The sequence below is a fragment of the Lissotriton vulgaris genome, chromosome 12, assembly GCF_964263255.1.
Source record: "Lissotriton vulgaris chromosome 12, aLisVul1.2, whole genome shotgun sequence".
Lineage (NCBI taxonomy): Eukaryota > Metazoa > Chordata > Amphibia > Caudata > Salamandridae > Lissotriton > Lissotriton vulgaris.
The window spans coordinates 653,806,445-653,822,743 of NC_141700.1; the positions used below are offsets into that span (position 1 = coordinate 653,806,445).

Consider the following 16,299-nt stretch of genomic DNA (forward strand, 5'->3'; position numbering starts at 1 on the left):
TCAGTTACTTGGGATGAGAAGAACAAATTATATATCACTACAGCACCAATATTTCAACAGGAGAGGGGAAAACAATGTTTATTTCCTTGTCTCTAAACACGAAATTGATATTCTTTACAATTTTCTCATTACTTTGGAATAAAAGGTTGCCCCAAAGGAGCGTGCACAAAAAGAAGTGATCAAAAGGAAGTGCAGTGAATCAAGAGAAGAAAAGAAATTCAAAGGAATAAACAGGGTATTTACATTAATTTCAATGATTACGGTCTTGCAATTTCCGTAATATAGCCACCTGGCCCATACAAAGATAAATAACAACTAGTCTCTAAGTAATATAAACACAACAGTCATGTCAAATGTGTGCACTTTTTGACAAAATATTGGGTCCAAGGTGAAATTAGTATCGTCGACGTTTCGACTCGGCTTAAAATCGTCCGGTGGGTTAAACCTGGACCATGCGAGTCTTCTTCAAGACATTCAATAATGGGGCAACCAAGGGTTAAAGATGCCCCCAAGGGTGTAAGGCTAGACTGCCACTCGCCGCAACGAGGGCTCCTCGTTGCGGCGAGTGGCGGTTAGACTCAGGAACCTTATGTGAACGCAGAGCACGGCAGAACGATACAGCTACCTGATCCACGGAGGACAGGAGCAGTGATGTACTGAGACCAGTTGCTCAAGAACTGCCTACAAAAAGAGAGAAAAGGAGTTGAATAAAACAACTATACTGAACAATATATCTTGAGGGACGATTGAATCATCCTCAATATAAGGGTCCAGTCTTGACTGAGTAGGAGACATATGCAGTCTAGCCTTACACCCTTGGGGTCATCTTTAACCCTTGGTTGCCCCATTATTGAATGTCCTGATGAAGACTCGCATGGTCCAGGTTTAACCCACCGGACGATTTTAAGCCGAGTCGAAACGTTGACGATACCAATTTCACCTTGGACCCAGTATTTTGTCAAAAAGTGCACACATTTGACATGACTGTTGTGTTTATATTACTTAGAGACTAGTTGTTATTTATCTTTGTATGGGCCAGGTGGCTATATTACGGAAATTGCAAGACCGTAATCATTGAAATTAATGTAAATACCCTGTTTATTCCTTTGAATTTCCTTTCTTCTCTTGATTCACTGCATTTCCTTTAGATCACTTCTTTTTGTACACGCTCCTTTGGGGCAACCTTTTATTCCAAAGTAATGAGAAAATTGTAAAGAATATCAATTTCGTGTTTAGAGACAAGGAAATAAACATTGTTTTCCTCTCTCCTGTTGAAATATTGGTGCTGTAGTGATATATAATTTGTTCTTCTCATCCCAAGTAACTGAGTTCACTTATGGTTGGGGGCGAATATAAGGAACGCCCATGAATTTATAAATGTTTGAATATGCGTTGATTAAATTGACTATCTAAAAGAAATAGGTTCTGGACTATTGTTTATCCTTACTGCAGTAAATAGACGGCACACCTTTCAGAATCTTCTTGCTCGGTGTTACAGCCCACATTTTGTGAATTTTGGGATCAGTCCACTGTTATTCATCAGCTGGGTAGATGGTGATAGTCACTCACAATGCCGCACTTATCTATTTATCCGACTTATTACTGGCCTTTGGAATATGAACGATTTGTCAACTGGCACATAGATATCAAGTCATATGTTATCGATCAAACAGTGGAGTGGAAGTCCCATAATAAGGATTTTTGTAGGTCCTTGGTGCAAGGTATCCAAGGCAGAAACTGGACTATCTTTCCCTCATGGCAAAAAGGACCATTCAGAAAAAGAGCTTTAACTTCACAAGCCATAAGCTAGGACCAATCATTTTTGTTAAATGGCTACCTTTATGGAATTTAAACAAATAAGTCCAGGTGCACTTAAATCTACGAACCCTACTGTAGATTTCTTGAAGAACTCCCAACCAGGATAAGCAAACCATGTATCTTATGTGCACCCAATCATTCCATCGTCAATTCAAATGCACCCCGCCCCCTCTTACGTGACGTGTGGCAATTTCCATCCCTGGCCTTACAGGTGCAGAGTTATTCATCTATTTAGGTGATGCAGGCTGCAAAGGGAGCTAGTGGAATTACATCAGGAGGAGATGATGTGAACATATTTTTTAATGCCTTGAAGGATACCCATTAAGGGGATTAGTGTGGCGTCTGAGAGCCCGTGGAGCAGGCCATCCCCAAACCTCCCAGATGTGAAAATACATGGAGGAAGGCATTGCCATCATGCAGATACAAGAATATGAGGGCTTGAACAGCAGTTCTGAAGTTGCTTTCTGGGAGAAATAGTTTCAACTTCTTTAGTTGGGTGCAGGTACCAGGCAGTCTTGGTTTTCTTGGCCATGTGTTTCTTGAGGGTGAGATCAGAGTCCAGGGTGAAACCAACTGTTGCGGCACTAGCTGACAGTTGGAGTTAGAATTCATCCAGTTTCATGTCATTCAAAAATGTGTGAAGTAGCTGTTTCTTATTATTCTTAAGGAAAAGCAGGAATTCTGTTTAGGTGGTGTTGAGTAAGCATACTGGTGAATTTTAATTTTGTCATTAATGATTAGAGCCCCAAGCGGCTCTATGTAGATGGTGAGGATGATGTGGGACAATATAGAACCCTGGGGGGACCCCAGAAGGGATTGTGATCTTCTGGGCCTGGAGGTGCCCATACGGACGAAATGTTGTCGGCTGGTTATATGCGAGGACAACCAGCGAAGAAAGTTCCCAGTGAATCCCATTCACAGCATCAGAGTATGGCTGAAGGAGGGGGGGTGATCTAGGGGTTGAAGGCTGCTGAGAGGCCCAGTAATATCAGAAGGCAGAAGTAATCTTTATCTGTGGTTAGGGCGCGTCCTCTATGATTTGTAAGATAGCTATCTTTGTGTTGCAGGGTGATCTGAAGTACAGTTTTATCATTGTGGAGGAGATGATTGGTATTGCTATGATTCTGAAATTGTTTAGAGACTGTGTTTTGATTATCTTGCTGATTAAGAGTATATCAGTGATGGGCTGATAGTTGGTGAGGTCATCTGAGTCTAGTGTGGGTTTCTTCAAGAGTAGGAGGATCTGAACTGTCTTGTGAAGTTCAGGAAAGATGCCTTGAGTGAGGGAGGCACCGACAGTGGCGAGCAGACATCAAAGATCTATTCCATGGAGGCTTTGTTGAAGGGGGAGAATAAGACATTTCCATAGTTGGTGGCTTTGAGGGAGCGGAGGATGTCATCCTGGTGTTTGAGGGGCAGATGTTTGAAGGATCACCATTGTGGGATGTAGTGCAGACAAGTGTGCATCAGAGGAGAAACAGGTTTAGTCTTGTTAATGTGGTGTTACACCTTCTGTATTATTACATTGAGAAAGTGGTTGCTGGCATTGCACCTATTCATGGAACGTGGGGTGGGACGGTCAAGCAGGGGGTTGATACAATACTTTATTGTTTTAAAGAACGTTCTACCTCGGTTGGCAGTCTCATTGATGGTGTAAATATACTACTTACCATTGGCTGATATGATGAGTTGTCTGCATGATACGTGAAGGGACTTCAGTAGTGTGAGGTAGCAGGACTTGTGGTTTTCTTCCATTTTCTTTCCTGCCTGCAGATGGAGGGCTCAGTATCAATCAGGTCTTTGGAATACCAGGGTGTAGATGGGTTCACCTTGCACCTACATGTTTTAGTTAGAGCGTGGGTGTTCATATAGTTTTCCAGAAATGCACTAAAGTCATTTTGAAGGGTGTTAAAGTTGAGGTGCAGGGCAAGTACTAATTCTGAGCTTTTAGTTGCCTATGGAGAAGTATTTGAAGGATCTGACGGTCTGTTGTTACTTTTTGGGTTGGCTTCAAGGTATTGGTTGGACGCTCTGCAGGGTGTTGTGGAGGGAAAGCTGATTGGTCTAATCCGGGGGAATGGGAATCTTGCATTGGAAGGCTGGTGGTTTCGAGAAGAGGAAGTCAGGGATTTGGCCTTTGGAGTGCGTGGATTGGATGGCATACTGTTCAACACAGTGTGTGTAAATAAGGTTGAGGTAGGTGTCTCTTGTTTGAGTTGCTAGGAAGGTGCCTAGTTGGTGGTTTGGGTGAGTTGGATGTATGAAGGGATATGATTGTTTGAGAATTTGTCCAGTGATTCCTCTGTCTGGTCAGGATGCTGGAGTTGAGAAGGAAGATGGCGGACTGAGTTGTGGAATGTGGGAAAAGGCATGTGAGGATCTTCAGGGAGTTGAGTGCTGCCTGCTTTCCTGTGATACAGGACCAGGAGGACTTAAAGATGATTGGGAGGCCTCTCCCTTTTGTATGAGCATAATCTGCATGATGGATGGTACAGTCTCTTGAGTGAAGGATGTCTAGGAATAATGAGAATGTGCAAGTGACCTATAGATCTTCAATGAGGGTGCATCAGGGATGTGTCAGTGATGAGTGTATGTCTCAAGCCTGCAGTACCATATAACATGCACTGACGAGCATGAACTGGAGCGTGTGTTTGCTACTTTGAGGGTTTGTGTGGTCAATGGAGCAAGTCTATGTGTTGTCGGGTTGCCATCTGAGTGTTGTTGTGGACTAGGTCTGGGTGGGGTTGGAAGGGGTAGGGTGGGGTGTTGGATGAGGCGCATTGTAATTTACCTTGTAGGCTGCAGTGGAACTGGGTTTCTGGCCCGTGACCCTTCCTGCCCAAAGAGGAGATGACCTTGTCCATGTCTGCCCTTTGATGCAATTGCTTGATCAGTTTGGCACCATGGGGAGATGACTGACACAGGAAGAAAGCAAGATGTAAAGTCACTTCATCTTGAGATGGATGCTGGAAAATGCAGTGATGTTACTTCCTGTAGAAATTAATGCTAGCGAATTAAGTCTTCTTGCCTGGCTTCTTCTTTTAAAAATGGGTAGATATTGATGCAGTGATGCAGCTTTCTGAAGAGATGAATCCTGGGAAATACACAAGTCTTTTCATCCCTCTTTAGAAAAGGGGGATTTAAACTCTTTTCATGAATTTGCCAGTATTCTTGTTGGTATTCCTCACAAAAGCTTCTCAAGACGAAGGATCTTATTGATCTGCTTTGATTACCTGAACAGACCTAGGGGCAAGTCAGCAATGTTTTACATAAAGTTCAAATCACACTTTTTAGTCATTCAAGGAGTTGAGGAAAAGGACATTGTAGAATATGCTCTCTCAGCTCATGGTCAGTGGAGGGGCCGGCTGGTGGTGTGAACAATTGGGGTAAGCAGAAACTACAGAGAAGAGGTTGGTCTTCATGCTACTTCAGAATCAGCAGGAGCATCGTTTAGTTTCTGAGGAGGAGAGGAGTTACAAAAGGTGGCATTCCAGACTGCGGGTGACATCAAGTTTTTATTTTTTTTTTGCATTTTGTAAAGGTGGTGAATTTTAATTTGCAGACCAACAGCAATCAAAGTGAGCAAATAAGAATTGGATTAACGAAAGAAAGAGTATTCATAGATGGAGAAATAATGTGCTGTTATCAAGCACAACACTGAGTCAAGCAGGGAGCTTGTGGAAATCTGCTGCGAATAGCATTAATCTTCTGGATTTACAGAACATGAATTGCTGGTTATCAATCTTCTGCTATTGGTCCCCATAACCCCTCTTCTCTCTTTCCTTCCTTTTATGGTCTTTGTGCTAAGCCTAGGTTCAAAATCTTCAACAAGAAATGTAATAACATAATGTGATGGGAAGCCTGGGTCAATGCTGCTGCCTCTTCAAAATGCTCTCTGAACACGGAAATGGCTTTTAAGTTATACATCATTTGCATCTGCCGCCAGATTAGATTCAATAAAAAAAAAAGAGAGTCTGATCCCTTCCGGAAGGAAAGCAAAGGAGATGTAGCATTCCTACACAACTGGAACAACTGCCCCAAATGGATACTTTAACAAAAAGAAGTACCCAAAAAATGTGTAGTATAAAAGAGAGGACATTTCTTGAAGATCCACCTCAAGTCCTCTTTGCTTCCTTGTTTAAGGTCCTCATTTTAAATGCTAATCACCAATATCTCCTTCTGCTCGCTTGATCTGTAAGATAGTCTTTATGCGATAAAGAAATGATGAAAATCTAGTCCATGACTTACTCAACTATGGAATACCATTGCTATTTAACAATTGCCGTCTTCTTTAAATGCCAAGCTAATGGGTTTAAACATGAACAAAATATAGGTAGTCCGCACTCCTTCCCTTCTAATTTCAACAATGTAGAACATATTTAAATGAAGCTCCAGGCAAATCTTTGCGTGCATGCTCAAACAGTGCTCTGTCCCATTAGAACGAAATGAAAATCACAGGTTAAATGGTGCGTCATCACGCACCAATTTCAAGCCGTACTGCATATGGTCAATTCACTCAGTAAACAATCCAGTAATCTTATAAATCTTCATTATACTCCATGTATGTCTCTCTTCAATTGAAAATTCAAACAGCGGCAATATGATTTGTAAAACCTTTTAATGCTCCCAGAATGCCCCTCCGGGCTTTTTCCAACAGCTTGGTAACTCATATTTCATGTTTAAATCTGAGCAACCCGATGTAATATCCACCCAATACATTTCGGGCAATGCGCCTTTCGTCAGGGGTAACTGGAATTTAAAAACAACCCATCAGAAACCATGTGTGATGACGCAACATGTATCCTGTGAAGCTAATGGTGTTGTCATCAGCTGGCAGACGATCCCGGATTATGTGTCTGCCCAAAACAGGGATCAGATATGTCCAATCAGACTCAAATGTATCCTTAGGCTTATTTGACTAATGAGAACACAACAATTTGCAACTCAACCAAAATAAAGGTTGTTTTCAAGTACAACTAATGATAATGTGAAGTGATATAACTTTGAGTTACAAACATAAAAAAAGATGGACTATGAGAAATAACTTAGGACTCCATTCGATGATACCCTTGGTGATACCGGAGTGTCAAATCAAAGACAAATTCTGTTTTGAGACGAGTGCATAGAATACCAGGGGTATATACGTGCAAAACAATATAAGCATTTTGTGCATGTTCACAATGGCAGTTTGGAAGAACTCCCATAAATGAGCTTTCTTTTTTATCTCCTTTTACCTTTTATTATTTTTTAATACTATGTCACTTTAATACTATGTCACTCAATATAGTTAAATCTATGTAAACCATGTTGTATGTGTATGTGTAATATGTTTGAATCAGTAGGGATATTGCACATTCATTTAAATCTTTGAGCTAAACTCATTCAAAAGGCATAGATGTTTCCAATTATGAAATCCCAATTCAGTAATAGAAGCACTTACATCTCACTCCATAGATCATAAGTGGGTCTAGCTGCTTCTTGCCATGCTTCCCTTGTCCTGACAAATTTGAGACGGCCTGAATTTCGCGATGGAAGATGTAGTCTAGAAGCGTTAAAGCCATTTTCTCGGCAGTCCGACAGTTGGTGCTTATGTGTAGCATGTCTGCTGAGCTGATGGGGCAGCGAACACGCATCTCTGGGTTGTTTTCATCACCAAGCCATGTCCCATTTGGGTAGTCCTCTGAAACAAAGAAAGCAGATAAGCAATACCGCAGCATGTTGATTTGTATTACAGTGCTTTTCGATTGCACAAAACACTTCAGAAGAAGGCGGAACTGTAGTCAACTTGATTTCCTCTTATGTACTTTAATCTTGGGCCATCAGCATTATTACACGTTTTAAGGGAAAATGTGATCTAATGTGTATACTAATGTCGTGTTGTTTCCACTTTCCAGTAGGAACTGGGCGTTTGTAAGGAAACAAACTTTAAGATGGTGCCATTATGATTCCGTGCACCCCTCAGGAGATATTGTCCTATAGGCCAGCTAGCTCACAGTACCACCATAAACTCACTTAAACCTTGACATGTAGCAAATGGCTTGGGCAAACACAGAAAATGTCAACACTGTCTCTCCCAGGAATTGTGGTAACAAATCTAGAACCCTTTTGTTCAGCCAATCGTTCTCTCTTTCTGAGAAATATACAAAGAATATACAGAGGGGCATTTTCAATATTTATTGAACCATCATACTTCTCAAATAGAATATACATGCTGCAATGATCAATAAAAAGAAGCAGAAAAGAGTAATTAACAAGATCAGGACAGTGAGCAGAATCAACAGTTCCATTATCCTGTTAAACAAGATATACATGCGAGCAGATAAAACACTTTCTAGAAAGAATACTCCTACTATGCGTTCCCTAACCTAAGATTCTAGGGTGTGTGAATTCTGCCAAGAATCTCCTATTGGATGATCCAACCCCTGATACCTGAAGGAAAAGTATGTAGGTACCCATTTTGGTGACAGGTTGGACATCCCTCCTCGCAAAGGGTTCAGCAAGCAGCTAAGCAGAGGTTTCAGCGTGTATTGACCTCACAATGACAGCAAGTGCTCTTCTGCCTAAGGCCCAGTAATGCTGGTTTATTTATGCAAAAAAGCATCCTTGCTCTGAGCCGAGATCTTAGTTAGGTCACCACTATTTATGTTCTATAGATAGCTGCACAATCACATTTGCACAATGTATGTTCAGACCTTGCACTGGATGTTCAAGGTGCATTGATAGTGTTCTTACAAAGTGGAATTTGTAAGCAAATATAGTTTCATGGAAACTAATGCTGCACTGTCCTGCATGCAAAAGTGTGTCAAAAGTCAATGTGACAAATAACAAAGACAGGAGTACAAAATTGCTCATTTTGCTGGTCCTCGATAGACATAATTTAAAAAAAAATTATCCAGTGAAATAATGTAAATGGTGTATCAATTTTTTGGGTTATCCTTTAAATCCAGACAATCTATACAATAAATAAATAAAGATTACATATGATAAAATGGAGGTTAAAATGTTGAAAACAATTCCAATCAATTCTTTCAATTTTCAATATATTTGTGGATACAATCTTAGGTTATCTAGGATACCTCTGATGAAACAAGAAACACATGGCTTAATCAAATTCAATCATCTGTGCAAGATAGTGGGCAATAGGGGATTTCCCTCAATCTGTATCGGATTCATTATTCATGTTTATTGAAATCTAGTGGGCAAAGAAAACTAAGTTTGCAAATTAGCAATACAAAGATTTTTATGTCATAATTTCAATGGCATTTCAATATATATAGCTCAGTGAAAATTCTGGCTAAAGTATTATAAGCCCCTGGTATATAAACAGGAGCAGCAGCATTTTCTTACAGCTGCCCCAATATCAATTGATGCAGTTTTTGAAATCTGTTCGTAATAGGTAAGTTCAGGATAATGATGTGAAAGTCGACCTCTCAGGACATATAGGATGTGCTATTTTACCCAGTACTGAAGAAAGACATCACCTCTGTCCATGTCGTTTTACTCTAACTACATACGATCCAAAAATAAAACAAAAATACTGTTCAAATTTACATTGTTGGCTACACCAATGTATTTTTATCAGGGACAAAGCAAAAGTAATGCACTTGTTTCAACTCAAGTTTCCTTTCATTTTCCTCTAAAAGGCAATGCCTGTCATGTTATAGAGCAGGGTTCTTCAAACTGTAGGCGTGCCCCCCGGGGGGGGGGGGGGGGGGGGCGGCACCATCCCAGGGGGGGCGCGCTTCACTCCGATCTTCCCTTTGTGCCCGTTCCTTTGTCTGGGTGATTCTCCCAGGAGGGGGCCAATTCATGAAGTCGACAGCTTCGGCTGCAGTGCAGGCAAGGAGTCTCCTATGCTAAGCTGTCCACTCCGTGAATTGGCCCCCTCCTGGGAGAGTTAGCTCTTTCCAGAAGGGAGAGAAGGTTTCCCTAGAGCAGCGATTACCAATCTGTGCGCCGTGAATGCAAGCCAGGGGCGCCGTGAACAGTTGCACACAAAGATAGTTTTCGGTAAAAGAACAGAAGCATGTATTGTAATTTATAGTGCTACAATTAGGCTAAAGTGTGTACAAAAGACTTGTAGATAAAGGCATACCGTATTTAGAAGTGATAGGGGGCACGAGACGGCACCCTGATGACACGTGGAGCAGGAGACGTGAAAAGAACACCAGGTTGCTTTGATGTAATTGAAGTGTAATTGAATTGTCTGTCCCGTGAGGATCAGCAGAGTGTGCTATACAGAGAACTTGAGAGGAGAGCACACAGAGCGGGGACAGAGGCGCCAATAAACTCTCTCTGAATATGCAGGTAAAAAACGAGAGCGGGTTTACCTCTCTACCTGCAGAGGTGAGCGCAGACCTGCTCTGAGACTCCTCTACCTCTGGCACTCAGAGAGGTGACGGTGCTAGCTTCTGTGGCTTAAGTTACCTAGTAACTATTGAAACAATATTGTGAGATTTAGGCAAAAAGTATGTGGCGAGAAGAGCAGAGGGGCTTTCCTCAAGAAGTCCTTTGAAAGTCAGGCACTTTCACTCAATTTTATAGTAAGCACTTTGTTCCTTTTCTGAAACAAAAGCTTTGAGAAGCAAGCACATAGTGTCAGGCTGCACCCATTTGATGTAACTCTCTACATACCACTGAACACTGCTTCAGCTTTCTCTGCTCCATAATCTGAAACACAATGTTCGACCCTGGTGCCTCCCTTACACCTCCCTTGCAATCAGAGTCCTTCAGCTATGCGACCTTAATACAACTATCTTCTTTCATTTTCATAACTGCACCCTCATTCCCATTTTCCTTCCACGCATTTCCAATTCCAAGTAATTGTCTCATCCCTACTATTTTATAAGGACCACATCCTGTCCCACCTTTTTCATCAACCACTTTTTTACTAACTTTGTCTCATTATGCACTGTATTTACAAAATCTATCTACCACATCTTTCTCTACATTTAGCCTGTTTTTCCATGCCATCTTTATGCAAAAGCACAGCATGTTTTGAAACCCTGTTGATTGTAGGAAAGCTGCTTTTAACATATTCTAGTGGTATTTAAAGTAAAATCAATTTCCTTTCCTTGATCTGGAAGATCTCTGTCATATTTAACAGCAGTGACTTTTTGACATCTCTTTGCACTGTGGGTCATTCGGTTTTACTGACATAGTATACCGGGGATAACATCTATGATGGACGGGGGATGGATGGAGGAGTGAAGGGGTGGGTGAGAGGTCATGGATGGATTCATGAGTGGATGAGTGGATGGATGAGTGGGTGGATGGGTGAGGGGGGAATGGAGAGAGAGGGGGAGGATGGATGGATGGATGGATGAGTGAGGACATGGATGAATAATTGGCAGAGTGGATGGGCAGGTGTGTGCATAGATGGGTGAGGAGAGGAGCATGGAGATGGATGGGTGAGAGAGTGCATGCATGAGTGGGGGGAGGGTGGGGAGCGGGTGGGATGGATGGGTGGGTGGATGGATGGATGAGTGAGGGGTTTAGTGGGTGGACGGATGAGTGACTGGGTGGATGGATGAGTGGGTGGGGGGATGGCTGGATGGATGAGAGGGTGGGTGGTTGGATGGATGAGTGAGTGAGTGGATGGATGGATGGGTGGATGGATGGATGGATGGGTGGAAGAGTGGATGGATGAATGGAGGAGTGGATGGATGAATGGAGGAGTGGATGGATGAGTGGGAGGATAGCTTGGGTGAAGGGGTGAGTGGATGGATGGGTGGAAGAGTGGATGGATTGGTGAGGGGATGGATTGGGTGAAGGGATGGATGGATGGATGGGTGAGGGGATGGATGGGTGAGGTGATGGATGGAGGGATGTATGGTGGATGGGTTTGCAAGTGGTTGAAGGGGTTTGGATGTGGATGGAGCACAGATGGAGGGAAGGAATGAATGGTGGGGGAGTTGGTGGACGAAAAGGTGTACATGATGGATGGGGAGGGTTGTGATGACTTCCTTTGCCTTGGAGGATTGTGTTTTGAGCTGTGTGGTATGCCTCTGTCGTTTCGCCACACCCACTCACAGGCCTGCAGTTTGCTAGGCACTCTTGTTGTGTTGAGCATTGTTTGCCGGATATGGCCCGTGGTGTGCGCGTTGCAGTCGATCATGTGGTGTGCCGGATTCCTGAGGTTTCGGTCGGGTGGTGGGGGGGCCCAACATCTGGGGGAATTCAGCTGGGGGGGCTCAACCTGGAAAAGTTTGAATACCTCTGTTATAGAGTCACTAAGATTGGAAACTCTGATTTGGAGTATAAAAAGTTAGTCTATCAAACATAAAGTACAACATTTCACTCATCCACTTGTGGTATCACTCCTCACTCCAGACTACACAACCATTCAACCATTCAAACCTGCTCCATGTAATATTATTAAGATGCAGGTGGTTAAATGGTAGATCTTTTGGGAAAAAAGTCCTGGGGCCAGATGTAGAAGCCCTAGTACCGGTCGGTAACGGCAGATTTCGGCTGTTACCGACCGGTATTTGGCTTTTGAGATGTAGGGGCATCTGATTTACAGAATCGGTAAATTTACCGATTCGGTAAATATAGAGAATCGGTAAAATACCGAATCGGTAAATTTACCGATTCTGTAAATCAATATGTAGGTGGCACTTCACAGAGTGCCACAGGCCCTATAGGAGTCGGTATTTACCACCCAATCCTATTGGGTGGTAAAATGCCGACTTCAGGTGTACATGCACATCTGTGCATGTACACCTATGCCATGTGACACACAGACATGCCCTTAGGGCATGTATGTGTGCCACATGGCCCACAAACCTGCGCTTGGGGTGCTACAGGGTGTCAAAGTGACACCCCGTTCCCCCTTCCAGGATTCGGTATTTACTGATTCGGTAAATACCGAATCGGTATTTCCCTTTGATTCCTATGGGCTTCAAAGCCCATAGGAATCTATTGGAAATACCGATTCGGTATTTACCGAATAGGTAAATACCGAATCTTACAGATTCAGTAATTGTGTTTTAAAAATTACCTACATCTGCCTCCTTCTAATTTACCGGTTCATAAATACCGAATCGGTAAAATTCGGTATTTATGAGTCGGTAAATTAGATTTACCTACATCAGGGCCCTAGAGTTTTGGAAAAGTAGAGAACAGATGTAAAATACTTCCACACTTCAGAAAGAGAAGTCAACCCAGAAACAGGAGCTGCGCCCTACAAAATTTAAAGATACCAGACTATTTAGAGATTACAATGCCTTGTTTGTAAACTTTGAATGCCTCCTATACTATCAGGCCGTCAGAGGCAAGTAATTATTAAGGGTGCAAACTGCATTAGAGTTGCCCATTCTATGGTGGTTGGTGGAATCTAGGAGGAAATCTATTGTACGATTAAAGTCACCAATTCAAAGGATGTTAGAGCTGCTTCAAACGCAATAGTGTTGGGCTGCTTTCGAAACATTCTGGGGAATTTATGTTTGGGGCGTAGGAGTTCATGAGCGTGATTGGTGAACCATAGAGTGACTCAGTGAGATGAATAAAACGCCTTATGGTGTCGACATAGGAAAGTCTACAGTGTCGGGAAGCGATCTTCTAATGGGTATAGCAAATCCAGTTGAGTACGCACTATAAGAAGTGAAGTAGTCACTTGGACCAGATTTATCTGCAAAGAAATGGGCCTTGCCGGGGCCACGTGTGTTTCCTGGATAAAAGCCACCTCGGCTCCTTGACTCTACAGATATGCTAGTTCCAAACTATGCTCCAGGTAATTAGTTTCTTATATATGACATGTTATGAGTATAAGGATTTGGAGAGTGCTAGTATTCCAATGAAACGCAAACCAATGAACATAATAGGCATGCCAGTGAGTCAAGGCCAACCTAAGTCCTGTATGATGGACTGAATGACAAACAAAACATTTGAATTTCAAAGATGAACAAACCACCCCCCCCCCCCCCCCCCCAACCCAGACAGTGGGAGTACCAAAGTAAGTTCTTGCACTCAATTTACTATTGGAATTGCAATAAAACAGGAGTGAAATTATTCACCTCTGGCTGGAACACTGTGCTGTCTTTCCTGTACTGGGGGCGATTCCTTTAACAGTGCCTGATGAGGAAAATAAAATGAGTGTATTTCATTCCTGAAGGGAGACACTTGGTAGGTCTGTGAATGTCATTTATTTAGTTTCAGAAACGTAATGAGCGCAGGCAGGAAGCCCACACTCTGTCTGTCCAGTGTGTGTTACTTTACTGGAGGCTGCAATGAGCAGTCTGCTAATGACCTCAGTCTCTGCCGGAAAGGCGAGGAGCAGAATTTATCCACAAGATGAATCATCATCCCCTTTTCGTGCCTAATTCTTTTGGTTAAAATGTGTATTTGAGGAAATTCTGCAGGCTACTGTTCATTATTTTGAAAAGGAAAAACCTTCCATTTAAGGCTTTTGGGACACACCTTGGAGGTTGACTTTCTATAAACACTCAAGTGATTTATCTGGGATATTCATCACAACAAATCAACATGTCTCTTTCCGAGGGGCTGGATCTCCGCCTGAACTCATCTTTTCCAGAGTCTGAGAGCCAGCGGCTGAGTCAAGGCTTCACATTTTTCTGCTGCTGGTCATACCCCTGGGATCGACCACAGTTCGCGGCATTATTGGAATCCACTGAAGAGCGATCCACACTGCTGTCCAGCAAATCTCTGGACAAATCCGCCTGGGTGTTATAAGTGGAAGCAGGGAAAGAGCAGACACTCTATTTTCGCTTCTGGAATAACAAGGAAGGCTGCATCATACGTTGCACTCTTAAGCCAAATAAGCAGGCAGCAACGCTAAACTTCTTTTACTGTCTAGCTGGCATATTGGTTCCTTCTCACCTAAGATGCATAACCACCAGAGGGAGAGAGAAGCAACACTTATTTGTAAGAACGCGGTACTCTAGGATAGGGAGTACGCGTCAAGGACTCATGTTGCAGAACACCTTTTGTCTTACAAAGGTCGGGGGTGGCACTCTGTTAGATTTCGCGAGTCCTCAGAGTTATCAATATTCCCATCCTTCTGTGGAGGAAAGTAAACCTGGACATTTTTGCCCTAGCCTTCCATTGGTTGCTACACATTTGGCAGAGCGGCGATTGGAGCATCACTGGGACATGGTGAAGGATCCAGCGATGGCCTGGTCTCTTCAGAATGATGGCCACCCCGCTCTAGTTCTTGTGTTTGAATAGAGGCTTTAACCACGCTCTCCTCAATATCCTACACAGAGACATCCGTCATCAGGGCCACACAACACACAGATGCAGAGACAGTGCCTCCTGAATTCTTGAGCAACTCATTGATCACCGTGACCATTAGTAATTGATCAAACCAGGACTATAAAGGCAAAGAGTTGCAGGAGCGATCTTGATGCGAAAGAAAGACCTGAAGCCAGCGAACGCTGCTCCCTCCTTGATAGGAGAGTCCACCCCCTCCTTGTGCTACTTCCTGAGTATCTTTATTTTCATAACTTTTTTTCTTTTATTACTGGACCTCTCACATCGGTTCTCCCCACATTTGCCCCCATGAACTAACTTGTTCACTTTCTCATCCATCCTCTTCCTCAGAGCACCTCGGGTCATGGTACAACTAAACTAAAGCCCCTTTCAGTTACTATCACTTTATGAATTTGAGTAGAGCCATGATTTGATGATGGGTGTTTTGGTCAATTTCTGTTTTCGGCCAAACTAACTATTCCTCTTCACTGGCTTTGTTATCTTGGGATTTGTCCATGTAAAATGTTGTGAAATACACATTATGCCCTTCATACCATCCAGCCACAGGAACAAAATGGCCACCTGCATTACAAGCGTATCTCGAAGCACTGCTGTTGTGATGGGAATGTACCCTGCAGGGTACACAGTTGTGATCTGCTTCCATGAGTGCCCAACTGCATGTATTTGATATCCTGTTGAAAAAGAAAATTATGGCAATAGTCTCACACATCAATCTAGAGATTGCTCTGAGGTCAAGGTCTTTCCCATAACATGAGTGTGGTCCTGGACCTGTCCTGTGACCTGGAGGGGTACACCAAGCATTCCCTCATTGTGCAGACAGATGACTAGTGTCCCTGTCATGGGTTTAGTGCATAGTTCTAGCAGTTTACTGTGTTTTGAGAATCCATAGCAGCAACCAGATCTTTGTATCTGTGTCCCTGGAGTGGACGCCTACTCAGTAAAGTTCTGGTTCTATGCACGAATCCAGCTTATAGCGCTAGCAGTCCAACTATATGTCCTTCAGTTACTGTATGTGGATTGTGTGGGACATGTATGGTGTGTATGTGTGAACCACAGTAATGAAGACCTGTGGAATCCATTTTGGATATTCAAAGTTTGATTTTGTGGACAAAATGGAGAAACAGTTGTTTTCCCAGACAGAGGAGAGTGAAGTAGGGAAAGAGGAAACAAGGCTCCTTTAGAAATTCGATTAGGCTTCTTGCTTGAGAGAAGCTGCTGTCTACTCTTCCTGAAGCAGTGACATTTGGT

The 16,299-nt window shown here is 42.8% G+C and overlaps 1 protein-coding gene across 2 annotated transcripts in view; it reads right to left on the reverse strand.

Moving 5' to 3' along the window:
* The window catches only part of BANP (BTG3 associated nuclear protein), a 990,655-nt gene that overhangs the window by 612,614 nt on the left and 361,742 nt on the right, over window positions 1-16,299 (reverse strand). For both annotated transcript variants that reach the window (XM_086945823.1, XM_086945822.1), the window contains one exon: window positions 7,259-7,498. In XM_086945823.1, coding sequence (XP_086801949.1) covers window positions 7,259-7,498 — 240 coding nt within the window. The remainder of the gene's footprint in view (window positions 1-7,258; window positions 7,499-16,299) is intronic.